The sequence below is a fragment of the Bubalus kerabau genome, chromosome 1, assembly GCF_029407905.1.
Source record: "Bubalus kerabau isolate K-KA32 ecotype Philippines breed swamp buffalo chromosome 1, PCC_UOA_SB_1v2, whole genome shotgun sequence".
In the NCBI taxonomy this organism is placed as follows: Eukaryota; Metazoa; Chordata; class Mammalia; order Artiodactyla; family Bovidae; genus Bubalus; species Bubalus kerabau.
Window position 1 is genome coordinate 30,164,362 of NC_073624.1, and position 20,210 is coordinate 30,184,571.

The 20,210-nt window shown below is 36.7% G+C and overlaps 1 protein-coding gene across 2 annotated transcripts in view; it reads left to right on the forward strand.

Moving 5' to 3' along the window:
• PIK3C2G (phosphatidylinositol-4-phosphate 3-kinase catalytic subunit type 2 gamma) overlaps positions 1-20,210 on the forward strand; it is a 460,044-nt gene that overhangs the window by 106,860 nt on the left and 332,974 nt on the right. The window contains exons 11-12 of one of the 2 annotated variants that reach the window (XM_055571258.1): positions 7,618-7,740; positions 14,062-14,190. In XM_055571258.1, the coding sequence (XP_055427233.1) occupies positions 7,618-7,740; positions 14,062-14,190 (252 nt within the window). The remainder of the gene's footprint in view (positions 1-7,617; positions 7,741-14,061; positions 14,191-20,210) is intronic. The other variant, XM_055571268.1, reaches the window with a different exon arrangement.

The following is a 20,210-nucleotide window of genomic DNA, read 5'->3' on the forward strand; positions in this document are numbered from 1 at the left end:
GTGATTGCCCTAAATTTTTCATTTTTTATGTTTGAGTTTAAATGACTGATGCCAATTAACACAGGGTGAGAATGCACACACACATACAAGGAGATGGAGAGTATTTAAGAATAGAAAGAAATCACTTGATCCCTATCAAGTTGTGAGTGGTAAATATTTTGTGAGATTAGTACCTTGATAAAGTGAAAATTAGCCAAGAGTTACTTGAGTTACAATAGAAATTAACCACAATTATGCATGGAGCATTGCCAGGTTTGAGGTTAATTCTGCTATGTACTATTTTCTTGAATAACATAATTAGAGTAATATTATAATAATTATTTTAAATTCCTTATGGATTAAATCTGTAAGAGAATACTGATTAAATCAAATTAAGGTGATAAGAGATTAGTAATTTTCTAATGGATTTATTGTACCCACTGCACTTAGCATCTCAAAGAAAGGCTAAAAGAAACAGAGAAATAATTTTATCTTGGTCTGTATTTTTGCAAATGGAAACTATGCAAAATTTATGAGTCAATTATAACAAAAATTTTACCTTTGTATGTAAAAATGAAAAACGACCATCTATGTATCTCACATAAACATTCTTTAAAACCCATGGGATGATTCTTTTACACTTTTTCTCTTTCTTAATTTTATGAAGTATTTTAGGATGATGATGTGTAATGTTACAAAGTGCTACTCGAATGTTTTCATAATTTTTAAACCTTTAGTATATCCTTATTTATTCTAATTCACCTGGAAAAACTATGTAGCCAGATAAGTACTCAGAAAGCTATATACATAGAGCTATTTATGTATGTGGGAAATTTAGTTTTGTTTATTTTTCTATTGTTTCTCTATTCTGTTTTACTTATTTTGCTTCTGATCTTTATTATTTTCTTTCTTCTTTTAATTTTTATCTTAGTTTGTTCTTTGTTTTCTGGTTCCTTGAGTATAGATTTAGATTGTTTATTTGTGAACTTCTTTCATTTTTAATTTTTTAAATCTGTTTTTAAAATTTTTATTGCAGCATAGTTGATTACAATGTTGTGTTATTTTCTGCTGTAAAGTGAATCAGTTATACATATACATGTATAGAGTATTGAAAAGACTTCCCTGTGCTATACAGTAGGTCATTATTAGTTATCTACTTTATAAATATATAGTAGTGTATATATATCAATCCCAGTCTCCCAATTTATCCCTCCTCTCCCCCACTTTTCTGGCTGGTAACCATAAGTTTGTTTTCTGCATCTGTGACTCTATTTCTATTTTGTAAATAAGATCATGTGTGTGTGTTAAGTTGCCTCAGTTGTGTCTGACTCTTTGCAACCCTTTGGGCTGTAGCCTACCAGGCTTCTCTGACCATGGGATTTTCCAGGCAAGAATACTGGAGTGGGTTGCCTTTCCCTTCTCCAGGGGATCTTCCCAATCCAGGGATCGAGCCCTTATCTCTTAACGTCTCCTGAATAGGCAGGTGAGTTCTTTACCACTAGTGCCACCTGGAAAGCCCAAATAAGATCATTTGTACTTTTTTTTTTAGATTCCACTTATAAGTGATATCACACAATTTTTGTCTTTCTCTATCTACCTTTACTCAGTATGAAAATTTCTAAGTTCATTCATGTTGCTGCAAATGGCATCATTTTATTCTTTTTATGACTGAGTAATATTCCACTGTATATATGTATCCCGTCTTCTTTATCCATTCCTCCATTGATGGACATTTAGGTTGCTTCCATGTCCTGGCTACTGTAAATAGTGTTGCAGTGAACATTGGGGTGCATGGTTTTCTCCAGATATATGGCCAGGAATGGTATCCTGGATCATATGGTAGCTCTATATTTAGTTTTTTAAGGAATCGACATACTGTTCTGAATAGTGGCAATACCAATTTACATTCTCACCAGCAGTGTAGGTGAGTTCCCTTTCCTCTACACCTTCTCCAGCACTTATTATTTGTAGACTGCCTGATAATGGCCATTCTGACCAGTGTGAGGTGGTACCTCATTGTAGTTTTTATTTGACCTTTCTTCTTTTAATGTAAGCATTTATTGCTTTAAACTTCTTTTTTAGAACTGATTTTGCTATATCTCATAAGTTTTGTAATGGTGTGTGTTTTCACATTTTACAATATTTTCTAATTTCCCTTTTGATTTCTGTTTGACACACTGGTTGTTCAAAAGTACTCATTTCTACTGCATGATCTCACTTACGTAGAATCTGAAAAACAAACAAAATGAAAACAGACTCTCAGAGAACAACAAGTGTTTGCCAGAAGGAAAGGGGTGGGTTGGGGGTGAAATAGGTGAGGAGGATTAAGTGGCATAAATCTCCAGTTATATAACTAATAAGTCACATGGATGTATTAATAATCTACACCATAAGAAACATGGATCAATGATACTGTAATACCTTTGTATGAGGACAGATGGTTACTTAACTTATCATGGTCATCATTTCATAATGTATGCAAACATCAGATCATTATGTAGTACACCTGGAACTAATGTAATATTGTACAATAACTATATTTCAGTAAAATAAAAAAAGAAACAGAAACTAAGAAGTGTTAATTAACATTAACTTGAGAATTTTTCCAGTTTTATTTCTGCCACTGATTTCTACTTGTATTCCATTGTGGTCAGAAAATATACTTGGTATGATTTCAATTTTTTTTAATTTGTTAAGACTTGTTCCATAACCAATTTTGTGATTTGTGCTAGAGAAAGATCCAAGCTTGAGAAGAATGCATATTGCCCTGAGGTTAGGTGGAATGTTCTATAAATGTCTATTAGGTTCATTTGGACTATAGTGTTATTAAAACCCTCTTCCTTATTGAGCTTCTGTCTGCTTGTTCTATTAATTGTAACCAGTATTGAGATCTTCTGTTATTATTGTGTTATTTTCTAGTTCTCCTTTTCATCCCTTCAATGTTTGCTTAATACATTTGCTTCAACTTAGGGTGCATGTATATTTACATCTATTGTATCCTCTTGGTAAATTGACCTCTTTATCATTATATAATGTTTTTGTCTGTTGTGACAGCTTTAATTTAAAGTCTATTTTGTCTTGCATAAGTATGGTCACTCCTGCTCTTTTGATTATCATATATGGAATATATGATATTATATATATATATATGTCCTTTCACTTTCAGGGGTCTCCTTAAATCTAAAGTGTATCCCTTCTAGACAGCATATGGTTGGATCTTGTTTACTAATCCATTCCGTTATGCTGTTTCTTCTCATTGTAGAATTTAATTTATATCTAATATAATTAATGATAGAGAAGAACTTACTTTTGCCATTTTTTTTGCATCATTTTCTGTCTTGTAGCATTTTTGTCCCTCTTTTTCTGTCTTGCCACTTTCCTTTGTGTCCTGATGAGTTTTTATAAACTCTTCACTTCAACTCCTTTCTTATTTTCTTTTGTGTATCATCTATATTGTGGTTGCTTTCTTTGTGGTGACAATGGGCCTTACATAATACATATTATATTTAAAACACTGTTTTATGCTGATAATAACTTCACTTTTTAAAATTTTGTTATAACTTCACTTTAAGTTCAGTTCAGTCGTGTCCAACTCTTTGCGACCCCATGAATTGCAGCACGCCAGGCCTCCCTGTCCATCACCAACTCCTGGAGTTCACTCAAACTCACGTCCATCGAGTCAGTGATGCCATCCAGCCATCTCATCCTCTGTCGTCCCCTTCTCCTCCTGCCCCCAATCCCTCCAAGCATCAGGGTCTTTTCCAATGAGTCAACTCTTCGCATGAGGTGGCCAAAGTATTGAAGTTTCAGCTTTACCATCAGTCCTTCAAAGAACACCCAGGACTGATCTCCTTTAGGATGGACTGGTTGGATCTCCTTGCAATCCAAGGGACTCTCAAGAGTCTTCTCCAACACCACAGTTCAAAAGCATCAATTCTTTGGTGCTCAGCTTTCTACACAGTCCAACTCTGACATCCATACATAACTACTGGAAAAACCATAGCCTTGACAAGACGGACGTTTGTTGGCAAAGTAATATCTCTGCTTTTCAATACTTCACTTTAGTCATATACAAATTCTCTACTCTTCTTCCCTCATCATACTTTGTGTTACTAATACCACAAATTGCATCTTCTTAAATTTTATATATTGTTATCATTAAAGTTTTCTATACTTTGTCCTTTTAAACTCTATAGCAGAGTTAAAAGTTATTCATGTATCACCATTACAGTCTCACAGTATTCTGTATTTGTCTATATGTTTCCCCTTACCAGCAAGCTTTCGTGCTTTCATATGCTCTCCTGTTGCTATCTAGCATCCTTTCATTCCCACTTGAAGGATTCCCTTTAGCATTTCATGTTGAGTCAGGTGTAGTGCTGATGAACTCCCTCAGCTTTTTACCTGAGGAAGTATTTATTTCTCCTTCATTTTTGAAGGACAGCTTTGCCAGATACAGTATTTTTTTTTCTTTCAGAACTTTGATTATATCATCTCACTCCCTCTGGCCTTCAAGGTTTCTGCTGAGAAATCTGCTGAAAAACTGATGAGATCCCTTTTATGTGGCAGATCACTTTTCTCTTGCTGCTTTCAAAGTTCTCTCTTTGTGTTTGACTTCCAATAGTTTAATTTTAATGTGTTTTAGTATGGTCTTCCTTGGGCTCATCCTAGTTTAGCCCACTAGGCTTCTTGAAATTGGATGTCCATTTCCTTTCCCACAATTAATAAGTTTTCAGCCATTATTTCTTCAGATCAGCTTTCTGCCTTTTTCTCTCGGTCATCTTCTGGGACTCAAATAATGCGTTTGCTTGTCCTATTGATTGTGTCCCGTAAGTCCCTTAGATTTTCTCCACTCTTCATTTTTCTTGTTTCTCTGAATAATTTCAAATACCTATGTTTGAGCTCACTGATTTTTTCTTCTGCCTGATCCAATATGTTCTTGAATCCACCTATTGATTTTTTTCAACTCAGTTGTTGTATTCTTCAGCTCCAAAATTTCTTCTTAATATTTTTATGTTTTTTTAATATTCTCATTTTGTTTATGCATTATTTTTCTGAGCTTATTGAGCATGTGTGTGTATATATATGTACATATTTTATTCTTTGTCTGGTAGTTCATATACTTCCATTTCTTTAAGATTGTTTTCTGGAGATTTTTCTTTTAGCGTAAACCAACTCTCCACAATTTTGATGTATTCATAACATTTCATGAAGTTGGTCAATATAGTGAGGTAAGAACTTACCCTTTTCTGAGGGAAATAAAAGAGTGTTAGTTCTGTGTCTGCACTTGTTGCTTTAATTCATCTGTTATAAAGGTCTTTGCTTTCTAGCCCTGGCACCATTTTATGTTGATATGCTTCAAATAAACTTGGCTTTCCAGTGAACAACACTTGAGGGTTGTTTACATTTTCTCTTTGGTTTCTAATTTTGTTCTTTCATGGAGAGACCTGGTAGAGAAACGACTAGAGGATCTTTGTAATGTCAGTTGGATTCATACAAAATTATTGACTTTAAAGATAGTAAGTTTATCTAGCCTAACCTCATTTTTCATCCTTTCATTCTCAGAAATGATTTAGAAATGCATTTTGACTCTCAGGGCTTCCCTTGTGGCTCAGCTGGTAAAGAATCTGCCTGCAATGCAGGAAACCTGGGTTCGATCCCTGGTTGGGAAGATCCCCTAGAGAAGGGAAAGGCTACCCACTCCAGTATTTTGGCCTAGAGAATCCCATGGACTATACATGAACTATACAGTCCACAGGGTCGCAAAGAGTTAGACACGACTGAGCAACTTTCAGTTCATTTCTGGAGATTTATCTTGTTCCTTTGGTTGGGCCCATGTTTTCTTCTTTCATTGTATACCTCGTTTTACTTTGTATTGAGATTTGAGCATTAAAAAACAAACAAACAAAAAAAAAAAACAGCTACCTCTCCTGGTGCTTATGGACTGGTTTCATACGAGGAAAGAATTGTTGCTTTAAAAAAAAGATGCGTAACGTGAGAGTTGTGAGTTAAGTTTTATTTGGGGCAATATGAGGACTCCAGTCTGCAAGAGAGCACCTCAGATAGCTCTGAAAAACAGCTCCAAAGAGGCAGGGGGAAAGGACAGCATATATGTGACTTTGGTGAAGTGGGAGTACATGCAATCAAGCACATATTTTTTGTAGAAAGCTTCTGTTGGTCTCGTGAAGCTTCTGCCAGTCATGAGAAATGATCATTTTAATGTTTTTCTAGATATGAAGGATTTTGGTGCTTTTCGAGATATGAGGAGAATCAAGAATGGGGCTCATAAACTCAGTTTCTGAAAATATCTTACTATCTATAAGACCTGTCCTTGCCAGTTTCTTTCCAGAAACACAGAGTGCCTCATTTCTGCTGTCTACCCTGAACTCATTCAGGGGGTGTTGGAGGTCAGCAACTTCAGTAGCATGTGATTTAATCCTTGCAGAGGTAGATGGCAAGCATCCATGGCAAATGCCAATTTGTGGTTGACTGAATGTTACCAGTCAGCTAGAGATTTGGTGATTTTCAAACCTGTCTTGTAGGTGCATCCTCCCTGGATTTGTGTGTGTCGATTCACACTTAGAGAGTTTTTACTTCTTTTGTCAACAACTTGAATTTCTCGTTTCATCTAGTGTCAGCCTGTGGTCCTTCCTGCTGGTTCTCCATAAGCTGCCCAGCTCTTTTTTGTTCTCAGTTGGGAGCCAGTATTTAGAGTATGTCTGGTCCCATAGATGCTCTGGTGATGAGACATAAACCAGACCCTCACACAGCCTCCAAAGAAAGCCAAACTGTTGGGTGCACACTGCACTCTCCCTGCTCCTCTCTCTTCCTGCCAATTCAGAGATCATCATATTGCATCAGCCTCTGCCTACGGGTCCCACAAATCCTCTGGAGCAGCAGCAAGCCTCCCAGCTCTTTTTTTGTTCTCCTAAATCCATGGCCCCTGGGCATCTAGCGGATATCATATCCTATTGGAATCACAATCCAGGTCTTTCCCAAGGGAGAAGCTGGGAGTTAGGGGGTTTCTCCTATTCATTTTGCACTGAGCTGGGGGAAGTGGTGAGTTAGTTTGTGCTAGTTTAGACCACTCACTGCCTTTGTTTTCAGAGGCCCGCAACTTGGCACCGATTCCTGTTCAGCACTCAGATTCAGGCAAGAGAGAAACCAGTCCCTTGGATAAACCCCTAAAAAGTCTGAATGTCAGACATATGTTCCAGTCTTCTCTTTCCCACCCCAGGGAGAAGATGGGAGTTAGGAGTTCTCTCCTGGTCACATGATACTCTGCTGGGAGAAAGTGCTCTGCAAATGAGTGCCATGAATTTTCCTACTGATTTCTTTGTGACTGGTTTTGCGCTTGGGTACAAGAGCCTTTTAACTTGTTTCTGGATTTCTCGTGAAGGAAACTGATCCATGTATTGTTAAATTGGTGTCTTCAGCAGGGAAAAGAGGGTCTAGGATTTCCCATTATTCTGCAATTTTGCTGAAGCCACAAAACATAAATTCTTAGTAATTTTTAAAGTACACTCTGTACAAACAAACATCACTTTATCATTTGACTTTTAACTATAAAATAACTGACCCATATAGAAAACTGCTTCCTTACAGTGTTCAACTTATTGAATCAATATTGTTTCTTTTTAGCTATAAAGCATTTTCTTTCTCCTGTTGGCTTACATATGCTGGAAAGAAGCTGTGCCAAGTGAGAAACTGCAGAAATATTCCTGTCAAAAAGTTGTTTTTTTTCTTGGTCAACTGGAATGAAACGTAAGTTTAATCTTTATTCTGGAAAGATTATTTGTCTAATAAAGACCAGGATTCCTTCCACCTCCCCTCACCCCTGCTGCTTTCTAAGTGAAAGATATAATTTTTTTTTTAATGTAGCTGGTTGATTTGATTCAGAGATGTGGTAAATATGCTAAGCATACTAGGTAACTGACTTCAGTTCAACAGATTAAAGGTGCCTTTAAAAATCTAGATAAATATCCAATCTACATTGTTGAGCTGCTCAAAGAGGGAAATTGGGGAAAGGAGAATTATTAATCATTTGTAGACTGTGGATAAAAGGAATACCCTCTATTGGTGTTGGAGGGAGATAGATTTCAGTACTAACAAAGAAGAAAGATGTCACCTAATGACATATGTAATCTCTATTTTCTCACAAAAGCCAATTGCAAATTTACTTAAACAATCAAGTTTTTGTACAGTAACCATCTATTTGGGATAATCAACTCCTACCAAGATCTTTATCTATTTATTTATTTAATTTTCAAATTTTTTCCCTAACAACTAAAGCAGCACCAGACACAGTAAAAGTCCAGTAAATGTGGCTTGGCAAGGGAATGAATTTTATGTAATAAGTGACTCCCCAAAAATATATTAACCAGCTCAATGACTAGAATCAGGACACCCCAGTTCGATTCCTGGGTAAGGAAGATCCCCTGGAGAAGGAAAAGGCTACCCACTCCAATATTCTGGCATGGAGAATTCCGTGGACTGTATAGTCCATGGGGTCACAAAGTGTCGGACACAACTGAGTGACTTTCACTTGACTTTCCACTTTTCTTTGGACTTAATTAAAGCTTATCCATGGTTGTTTTCAACTGACAAATATGTGTCATCATTTAAACAATTCAAGAGAAAAATTTCCTAATTTTAAAATCAATTTCAGAGAAAAAAAATCTCAAAAGAAATTGAAATTATTAGTATTAGTGGAATAACTACATTGGTATACTTTTCTTCTTGTCCTTCAAGAGTGCGTAAGTGTTATCTTTCCTGTGGAGTTTCTCTGATTCCCCCAAGAGTTAGTTACTTTAACCCAGAATTCTTTTCTTTCTTTCTTTTTTATCCTTCAAATCTCATTTTTTTCCCAAACTTTAAAGTCTTTATTTTGTATTGGGATATAGGCGATCACTATGCTGTGGTAGTTTCAGATGAATGGTGAAGTGACTCAGCCATACATATACATGTATCCATTCTCCCCAATCTACCCCCCATTCAAGCTGGCACATAATGTTGAGTAGAGTTCTATGTGCTATACAATAGGTCCTTGTTGGTTATCCATTTTGAATATAGAAGTATGTATGTGAATTCTTTTCATTTTATTTCATTAAAAATATATTTGTTTACCATTTTCCTAGCTGCCTGGCCTGTAGCATCCTTTATATATTTTATTGACATATACCCATTACAATACAATTAATTGAATGTTTTATTACTAGACTATAAATTTGAGGACATAAACTTTGTTTAATAATAATATGTGACATAGATTTTAACTGCTTATTGCATTCCAGTCATCAGAGTTTACCCCCAAAACATATTATCTCATCTAAACTTAATAACAAAAATGCATAGAGATATGGTCATCTCCATTTTACAGATCAGAATATTGACGTTTATGAAGCTTAATTAACTTGGCCCAGGTCCCACAACCAGCAAATGGCAGAACCAGTGCTCAGATGCACTCTGACTCCAAAACTGAGGTTTTTACTGTGATTTTCATACTTTCTTACAACATAAAAAATCTTAGGCTGAATATTTATATTCTGAAAATAGTTCTTAATCTTAAACTTAAAAAAAAATTGCTTTATTGTTTCAACAGCAGCTATGCCATTTTTCTCTCTCCTTTGAAGCAAAACCCTTCCAAAGAGTTGTCTGTATTCACTTTCTTTGATTTTTCCCCTGCTCTAAAGCACTCCAGTCAGGCTTTCATCATCTCTTTTTCACTGAAATTGATCGTTAGAGTCACCAGTGACCTGCAGAGCTGAATCTGATGTTTGTCTCTCTGTCTTCATCTTACATAATCTATTAGGAGCTGTTTCCCACATTCTTTTAGCTTTCCGCCTCCCTCACTGGACATTCCTTCTCTGTATGCTTTTTTTCTCCCAGACTGCTCATAGTCTTAGTCCTTAAGCTTCCTCTGTAGTATCTACATTTATAGCCTTAGTTTTCTCTTATAGTCACATAGCATTAAATGCTATCTGTATGCCAGCAACTCCCAAATTTATATCACCAGCCCAGGCATCGGTCACAAACTTCATACTTATTCACTCAACATGTCTAAAACTAAACGACCCAGAGGGATGGTATGGGGAGGGAGGAGGGAAGAGGGTTCAGGATGGGGAACACATGTATACCTGTGGCGGATTCATTTTGATATTTGGCAAAACTAATACAATTTTGTAAAGTTTAAAAATAAAATGAAAATGAAAATAAATAAATAAATAAATAAAACTAAACTCTTGATCTTACACTCCAAATTTGTCCTACCCATGGGTGGCCACCCTGGATGATCATTTCCAGTTTTGGTTGTTTAGATCAGATCCTTGGCCTGAATTTCCTTCTCTCAGACCCATGGCTCAGATATCCTACTGGCTCTAGTCTCAGATGTCCTACCGGCTCTCTCCTCGTCACTTTCATTTGTCTAGGCCGCCATCATATCTCCCCTGTATTCCTACAACTGCCTTGTAATAGTCACCCTACTTCTCTTGCACCTTTGTAATCCTTCTCATACAACAGCTCAAGTAACATATTTTAAAATGTAAGTCAGGCTACATCACTCTTCTGTTTTATAATCCTGAAATGGCTCCCACTTTCACTCAGACAAAAGTCAAAGTCCTTGCAATGGTCCTTTATTTTATATCAGTATTAATAGGGGAATTCTATACAGTGTGAATTTTTAAATCTCCCAATTTCACTATCAAAAAGTTATTCTGATTTTAGAAAAACTGTCTTATATAGAAGCAAAGAATGTTTAAGAAAAATTTTAGTTTTACTCATTTTTAAATAGTAGAGTGAAGCAAGCATATGGTTAAAATTTGAAGTTTGTAGATATAGAGAAGCAATCTTACTTCACTTATTGAATTATTTCAAAGTATTTTTCTTCCTTTTTTGTGTAAAGTTCATTCCTTTGATTTTTCAATAGCCATGTGGAAGTTAATAAAAAAGATTTCTCAGTGACTATGAGATTATTATGGCTTAAAAATCCATATGTATTCAAGAAAATAAATAAATAACTATGTATTCTTACTCTGGAAGAATTTATTTTTGTTAATAAAAATGACAAAATGGACATTGTCAGTAACTATCCACTGTAACTTATCGAATGTTTTGTCATTCTTGATTTGAAAAGCTCACTAATAAGTGAAGTTACACATGAAGAAGAGAGACTCAATGGGAAAAAGAACATTCCAGATTATATGAGAAATACAGTGAAATTATAGCTTCCATCCTGACACAAAATTATGAAAACTAAATAGAAAGTCAATTACAGGTAAAAAAGAATATTCAAGAAACTGCTGTGCATTTTACAAAATCATCAACATTTTATGTTGAGTTTCAGAGCTTCTTTTTAAGCTGAGAAATATGTCTACATTACATTGAATGAATATTATAACTGTGAAAGAATATGAAAGATAAGAAAAACTTTTGGATAACTAAATGTGTGATAATGTAATTTTTAATAGTCTAAATTTTGTTAATATTGAAAAATAAATTTTCTTTAGCCTTTCCTTTGTTTTATGTCCTTCCTTTTTTAAAAAATTTGTTCATTGGAGGATAATTGTTTTACAATATTTTGTTGGTGTCTGCCATATATCAACATGAGTCAGCCATAGGTATATGTATGTCCCCTCCCTTAGTTTTAACTAGAATTATATTTCATCTGTTTTACAGTGGCTAATATAAGTTTTTACACTGTTGATGGGATAATGAATATACTGCTGATATACAGTCTACCATTTATCACATATTGTGTGATGTAATATGTTTTCCTTTTTATAGATAAACAAGGCTTGAAAAGGTTAAATTCATCACTCAAAGAAGAACATCTGTTTAGTCACAGGGCCAACATTTGGATCAAAACCTTTGACTCATCTCCACACGCAGTTTACATAGTAACATCTCTGAGTTATTATTAACTCAATGGCAGTATGCCATAAGCCACATCTAAGTCACCTACCCCAAATTCCTTCTCTGTGTTTCTATCAGTTAAAAGGATCCACCAACATGATCTAGGAGCAAGAAATTCATCTTCAGTTCGCCATTGTCCTATTCCACTAATATGCTGTCAGTCAATTATTAGTTATCCATTTTACCTCTAAAATAGCTCTTCTGTCTTTCCTCTTGTTGGATGTTTTTTTACACCTGTACCTAGACCTCTCCGTCTCAGAGAATAGCATGTTGAGGGGAAAGATGTGTATTTCCTCAGAATCAGTTACGGTCACTGGTGTGAATTAACTGTTCCTTATTCCTGAGGCTGAATGCTGCCTGTTGTTGTTGTGTAGTCACTAAGTCGTGTCCACCTCTTTGCAACCCCATGGTCTGAAACACACCAAGCTCCTCTGTCATCTACTATCTCCCCGTGGTGATTTAGTCGCTAAGTTGTGTCTGACTCTTGCAACCCCATGGACTATAGCCCATCAGGATCCTCTGTCCATAGGATTTCCCAGGCTCCCGGAGCTTGCTCAAATTCATGTCCATTGAGTCAGTGATGCTATCTAACCCCCTCATCATCAGCTGCCTTCTTCCCCTTTTGCCTTCAGTCTTTCCCAGCATTAGGGTCTTTTCCAGTGAGTCACCTCTTCACATCAGGTGGCCAAAGTTTTGGGGCCTCAGCTTCAACAACAGTCCTTCCAGTGAATAGTCAGGCTTGATTTCCTTTAGGATTGACTGGTTTGATCTCCTTGCTATCCAAAAGACTCTCAAGAGTCTTCTCCAGCACCATGATTTGAAAGCATCCATTTTTCGGCATTCAGCCTTTTTCGTAGTCCAACTCTCACATGCTTCCCGAGTGAGTGAGTGAATGTCGTTCAGTAGTGTCCAACTCTTTGCGACCCAATGGACTATAACCTGCCAGTCTCCTCTGTCCGTGGGATTCTCCAGACAAGAATTCTGTAGTGGGTAGCTGTTTCCTTCTCCACACATGCTTCCTAGCCACCTATAAATCTATCTCTCCTAAACACTGTATTTCTCTTGAGACTCTTGTATCATTTCTATGTAGCCAAGATGACTCCTGAAAGGAAAGAAAGGTACCCTTCTTCCTGTCCACCATTAGGAACCTCAGATCTCTCAACTTCCTGTCAAAAGCCCTTTCTTCTTAGATTCTTCAACCACCCAGGTGTATTCCTCCCAGTCTTACAGTATCTTTATACCTTGTAGGCAATCTTATATAGATTAATGGATTTGATGCCCAAATTCAAATTTTTTCCACCTTTAACAACCTTGTGCTTATCCTTAGCCACTTTTTTTTTACCCATATCTACAATCCATCCAGGGTCTGAGTTTGATGTTCTTCACCTTGACATATCCAGGAATTGTACTGTTACATCTCAGCAATCAGCCCCCAATTTCCTGGAAACTCATCATCACCCAGAATAGTTCACATTTAAAATTATAAACAACTCTCGATGCTTTTAGCTCTCTCATTTAAACGTTTCCTTTTGCCATTAGGAAAAAGATCGCAAATTCCTTTGCCTGGCATACAGAGTTCTTAAATATTCTGGCAACCACCTATCTTTCTAATTGCATCCTTCATAACTTTCAGGTTAAGATCAACTTGACTACGTTTCTTGTTCTAGCTACAATGCGCCACTCAGTATTCCTCAACTCCGTGCGTATATGCCCTTGTCTGCGCACTTTTTTCTTTTTTGGAATATTCTTCTCCAACTATTCACCTTGTTGTAGCCAAACTACTATTTAAGACCCATTATGAGTTATTTCCTGTCCTCCCCCCATTCCCTAAGACAATGTAAATCATTCTTTCTTGATGCTCAAGTTTTTGTAATTTTCAAAAAATAAGCTTATGTATCCAAATCATAACAATCACCATAGGGTAATCAATCTCATTAGTACTTCTGCTATATTTCTGCATTTACAAGATAAAACATTAAAACTTGAGAGAATGCCTCAATTCAAATAGTTAAAATACTTGTGTCACACAGCACTGTATTAGAAGGAAATATTTATGAAAACTTCATTGTAATCCTAACCCTAACCCTAACCAGGGTCTCCTGCATTACAGGCAATTTTTTTTTTACCATCTGAGCTACCAGGGAAGCCCAACTTAATTTTTTCTTTTATTTTAAGGATCAATTTTCCTCTCGAAATAAAATCACTTCCAAGGGAATCCATGCTCACTATAAAATTGTTTGGGATTACCTATGCAACCAATGCAGATTTATTGGCCTGGACTTGTTTTCCACTGTTTCCAAAACAGTAAGTATATCTTTTGTGATTAATAAAACTTCCATCTCAATAAAACCTCCTTGTAACTAGATAATGTTCAGTATATGGCATAATGAGAAAATCAAGAAGACATTTTATTCTAAAACTGAGCTACCTCAATATAAATCCTGACAGTTGAAAGCAGGACTGAAAAGCAAAATGTAGAAATGGCTTTAGAAACAAGCTTCATGCTCAGCTTGTCAACTGGATCATTTACCATGAAAAGGTATCGCCATGACCAATCTCAATTTCTTTTCCTTCTCTGACCAGCCAGTTTCTCTGGAATTACTAATGCAAAATGATTTAGATCAGTACTGTCATTTAGCAACAATGTAAGTCTTGAAATTCTGACTGAAGTAAAATTATTCAATGTAATTGGTTTACTGACCTTTTATTACCAAGAAAAAATATATGTCAACTTTAAGACAATATTTTTCAGAAAAGTAAGCCAAATAGGAGTTCTGTCAGAACTGGTTGCCACTGAAAAAGTAGCTGTCAATTTAACCATAAGGATTTGGAATTATTAATACTTAGAATATTTGAGAAAGTCAGTAATGTGATTTTCTGTGTTATTAAAGAAAAATATTTTAAAACGTCTTAGTTACTTAACTTTGACAAAACTTGCTTTAGAATCAAACTGTTTAAAAAAAAAAAAGGACTTTTGAAGAATTAGAACTTGTGTTGTTATTTTAATATTATAGAGTGTTTCTACCTCCGCTCTTTTAGAAAGATTTGGTAATATGAAAATGTTAACAAAATTCTTCATCAGGTTTTAGTTCCCACTTTTAGTCAGTATAAATAAAATATCACCAAAGCAACTGTGATACATATTTTGGTTTTGTTTGCTTGTTTGTTTTGCTTTTGGCCATACCTTGTGGCATGTGGGATCTTAGTTCCCCAACCAGGGATCTAACTCGTGCCCTTGCAGTAGAAGCACAAGTCTTAACCACTAGATCTACAGGAAAGCCCTCTGGAATACATTTTAAAAATCATTTATATTGGATTAATTATGACATGGTGTGTATGTTTGTATATGTGTTGCTCTTTTATTTGTTTTCATGTTATAGCCAGTTTCCACATGTGTGAGCAGAGGGAATGTATTTTCTTGGTAATTTCTGTCATCTAACACGATACCTCTTACAAATAGGCAATCAGTACAGGTTTGTTTATTAAATTGAATTAGAAGAAAATCAATCTCTATAGGAGATTTAGAATGAAATAAGATCTCAAAAGTCTATAAGAAACAGTTCAACCCTAACGGGAATACCAACTGCTGTTAGCAGATATTTCAAAAATCTGATTTGTGGGCTAAGAACTTTCATTACTTTCTCACTGGGAGCAGCTGCACAGGTGCCTTTCCTTCTCTTGAGTGTGTTTCTTTAAAGTTTCATCTGCAGTATTCGTAAGATCTAAAATGTTTGTAGAATACATTTGTAGCTATTCACTGAAAACAAAAATCCATTTTACTACTTCTAACACATTATTTTGTACCTAACAGGTAATCAAAAACTTGTTAAATATATTAAAGGTCTGGAATATTTTTTGTCTTTCAAACTAATCTTCAAGGCTTTTTTCTACATGCTTATTGTGATAGCAAAATACTGCCTTCGTGTTGTTTTGTCATCTGTCACTTAACCTTTGGTAGGCATTTAATATGCAAGTGATTAGAGACAATGGGTATCTTTAAGGAATGCCATCTGGGACTGATACTAAGTGCTTTTCCTAAGGGTAAATGGCAAACTTGTGGATGCTGAGACATCACAGAAACACAGCTTACTTCAAAGAGGATTTCAATAAGCATTTGTGAAAGTGTTTCTGAAAGATCATTTCTTATGAAAATCAGAAAATCTGCTCTGTCCTGGGCTAAACAACGTAAAGAAATTTAGATCTTTTTAAGACATCAGAAATCCATCACGTGGCCGGTCAGGGAGATGTAATAACTCCCACTGTGTTCATTGCTTTGAGTTACAGAGATTCTAACCCAATTTATGTAATGCAGGTATTTCAAGATCACATCAAATAAGGCACTTAATTTCATTTCCTTTCACAGAATGACCCCTGCCCATAAACATTTGGTATCAGTTATGTCATTTATTTCAGTTCAAATTGCTCATACCTAGTCGTGTGGAGCTGTAATGAGCATTTATGTCTTTATTTTTTTCCAAGATACACACGACCTGAAAATATGCAGACTTAAAGGCTCTCTATCTCTTTGTGGTTTCCAGAGATGGGTTTCAGAAGAACCAACCGAGGTTAAACTCATATGTATTGGTTGTGGCTGCATCAAGAATGTGTACAAATAAAAGTAAAGTTCAACATTTTCAAGCACACAAACTCACTTTCAATCCTATTAAAAAGATATGTTTCAAGAACAAAGGTAAAATGTTGCCCACAGAAGTTTTATTATCCTCTCCTTTGCAGACAGGGCTTATACCACATCTGTATTCACAATGCCTCCACTGCAGTAAGACAGGGTTATTCTCACCTCAGTCATTTCTATGAGCTACCTTTCCTACTTAAATTCAAAACAAATAGTGTAGTCCTTACTTAGCATTTCTAAATTGCAGTAAACTTCTTCAATGCAGAGATGCTCAACCCTGGTTGAACAATAGAATCTCTGGGGGAGATTTAAAACTAAACCCAAAACCCAAGTGCTCCCAAAGATTCTAATTTAATTGGTCTGTGGAGAAGCCCAGGCATCAGTATTTCCAGAGTTCCTGAGATGAGTTAAAATCCAGGAAAATGAGAATCTCTTTTGTAGAATTTAAAAAGAATCCTAAGTAAATCATAATACAATTTTATTCCTGAGACTGTTGTCTCAGTAGCCAACCCTGACCACACTAGGTATTGTCATTTCAGATATACCCTTAAAATCAAATAATATAAACAAGTTGTAGATAAAAATGCCTTATCGTTCTTCCATCCTGTAGGAGAAAGACTCTCAGGGTTCAATTCAAATATCTTATTAATATATGAAGATCTTTATGATGAAGGAAGGTTAAGGGACTGGCTAGAGGTCACTGGGCTACCTGGGAATAGAACAAGAACCAGAATGGAGAGTTGCCTTCTCTCCACACATCTTCCTACTTCAAGTCGCCTCCCTTCCTGCCCTTAGATACCACACCCTGCTTCATGAATGAGCTGTGGAAACCTCACCAGCACAGGAGGGGATCCTGTCTCTTTTCCTGGCCATGAAACCTGTTAGATCTATGAGAGTCAGAGTCTCAAAGAGTTTTATAAGATCAGATCTTCTGAAAGTGCTGGTTCCAGAATGCCAAACCATAGAATCCTATACCTAAAAATGGGAGTAATTAATTTATTCTAACCATTTTTTTTAAATTCTCTGAGGAAACAGGGGGACAGAGAGGGTCAACTAGCCCATCTGTTCTCCTGGTGCTACAGATTTTCATTTCGTTTTTCCAGGCATAGGAATTTGTATAATATTGAAATTTAAAGGACCCTTAAGGATAGAAATGGGATGAACCTAACAGGTAAAGGAGTAAAAATGGTATGGACCTAATAGAAACAGAAGATACTGAAAAGAGGTGGCAACAATACACAGAAGAACTGTATTAAAAAGATCTTCATGACCCAAATAACCCAGACATCCTGGAATGCCAATAAAGTGGGCCTTAGGAAGCATCACTATGAACAAAGCTAGTGGAGGTGATGGAATTCCAGTTGAGCTATTTCAAATCCTAAAAGATGATGCTGTGAAAGTGCTACACTCAATATGCAGGCTAATTTGGAAAGCTCAGCAGTGGCCACAGGACTGGAAAAGGTCAGTTTTCATTCGAATCCCAAAGAAAGGTAATGCCAAAGAATGCTCAAACTACTGCACAATTGCACTCATCTCACACGCTAGCAAAATAATGCTCAAAATTCTCCAAGTCAGGCTTCAATAGAACGTGAACTGTGAACTTCCAGATGTTCAAGCTGGATTTAGAAAAGGCAGAGGAACCAGAGATCAAATTGCACATCTGTTGGATCATCAAAAAAGCAAGAGAGTTCCAGAAAAAACATCTATGTCTGCTTTATTGACTATGCCAAAGCCTTTGACTGTGTAGATCCCAACAAACTGTGGAAAATTCAAGAGATGGGAATACCAGACCATCTTACCTGCCTCCTGAGAAATCTGTATCCAGGTCAATAAGCAACAGTTCAAACTGGACACAGAACAAAGACTGGATCCAAATAGGGAAAGGAGTACATCAAGGGTGTATATTGTCACCCTGCTTATTTAACATATATTCAGAGTACATCATGAGAAAAGCTGGGTTGGATGAAGCCCAAGTTGAAATCAAGATTGCCGGGAGAAATATCAATAACCTCAGATATGCAGATGACACCACCCTTATGACAAGAACCATAATGGCTAAGAGCCACCCATATGGCAAAGAGCCTCTTGATGAAGGTGAAAGAGGAGAGTGAAAAAAATGGCTTAAAACTCAACATTCAGAAAGCTAAGATCATGGCATCTGGTCCCATCACTTCATGGCAAATAGATGGGGAAACAATGGAAATAGTGAGACTTTAATTATTGGGGCTCCAAAATCACGGCAGATGGTGACTGCAGCCATGAAATTAAAAGATGCTTGTTCCTTGGAAGGAAAGCTATGACAAACCTAGGCAGCATATTAAAAAGCAGAGACATTACTTTGCCAACAAAGGTCCGTCTAGTCAAAGCTATGGTTTTTCCAGTAGTCATATATGGATGTGAGAGTTGGACTATAAAGAAAGCTGAGCACTGAAGAATAGATGTTTTGAACTGTGGTATTGGAGAAGACTCTAAAGAATCCCTTGGACTGCAAGGAGATCCAACCTGTCCATCCTAAAGGAATTCAATTCTGAATATTCATTGGAAGGACTGATGCTGAAGCTGAAATGCCAATACTTTGGCCACCTGATGCGAAGAACTAGCTAATTGGAAAAAACCCTGATGCCGGGAATGATTGAAGGCAGGAGGAAAAGGGGACAACAGAGGACGAGATGGTTGGATGGCAACACCGACTCTATGGACATGAGTTTTAGTAAGCTTCAGGAGTTGGTGGTGGATATGGAAGCCTGGTGTGTTGCAGTGCATGGGGTCGCAGAGTCAGAAACAACTGAGCGACTGAACTGAACTGAACTGAACTAAGGATAGAAATGTTATTTATCCTGCATCGAACCTGGACTGGCGATTCGTTTCTAATAATAAAAGATAATTGGCTGTTAAAAAAAAAAAGAAATGTTATTTATCAGCATAGTCCTTTGCTAATGACATATTATTCAAAATCTCCACATATAAGATCAGTGAACAGTCCATATACATGTTGGTGGGGTAGGCAGGGTGGCATCTGAAATTCTAGGTTCCTATCTATTTGCCAGGGCTTCCCTGGTGGCTCAGCGGTAAAGAATCCACCTGCAGATGCAGGAGACAAGGATTTGATCCCTCATTTAGGAAGATCCTCTGGAGGTGGAAATGGCAACCCACTTCAGTACTCTTGCCTGGGAAATCCTATGGATAGAGGACCCTGGCAGGCCACAGCGCATCGGGTAACAAAGAGCCGGACATGACTTAACAACTGAACAACAATTTGCCATCTCCTCAGCACCTTTCTGCTTCCCTGGTGGCTCAGATGGTAAAGAATCCCCCTGCAATGCAGGAGACCTGAGTTCAATCCCTGGGTTGGGAAGATCCCCTAGAGGAGGGGATGGCAACTCACTCCAGTATTCTTGCTTGGAGAATCCCCATGACAGAGGAGCCTGGTGGGCTACAGTCCATGGGGTAGTAGAGTCAGTCACTCAGACATGACTGAGTGACTAAGAACAGCACAGCATATCACCTTTCTAAAGTCTACTCCCCTAAACACAAAGCCACATGAAGACAAATATAAAACTAACTATTGATTCTGTGTCAGAAACTCGAAGAAATTAAGCAAATTAAGGCTTGCTAATGAAGATAGGATACAGATGTCCTGGTATAAATCTGGTGCTCTTTCCACAATTATGAAACTGTTTCTGGTATGTTT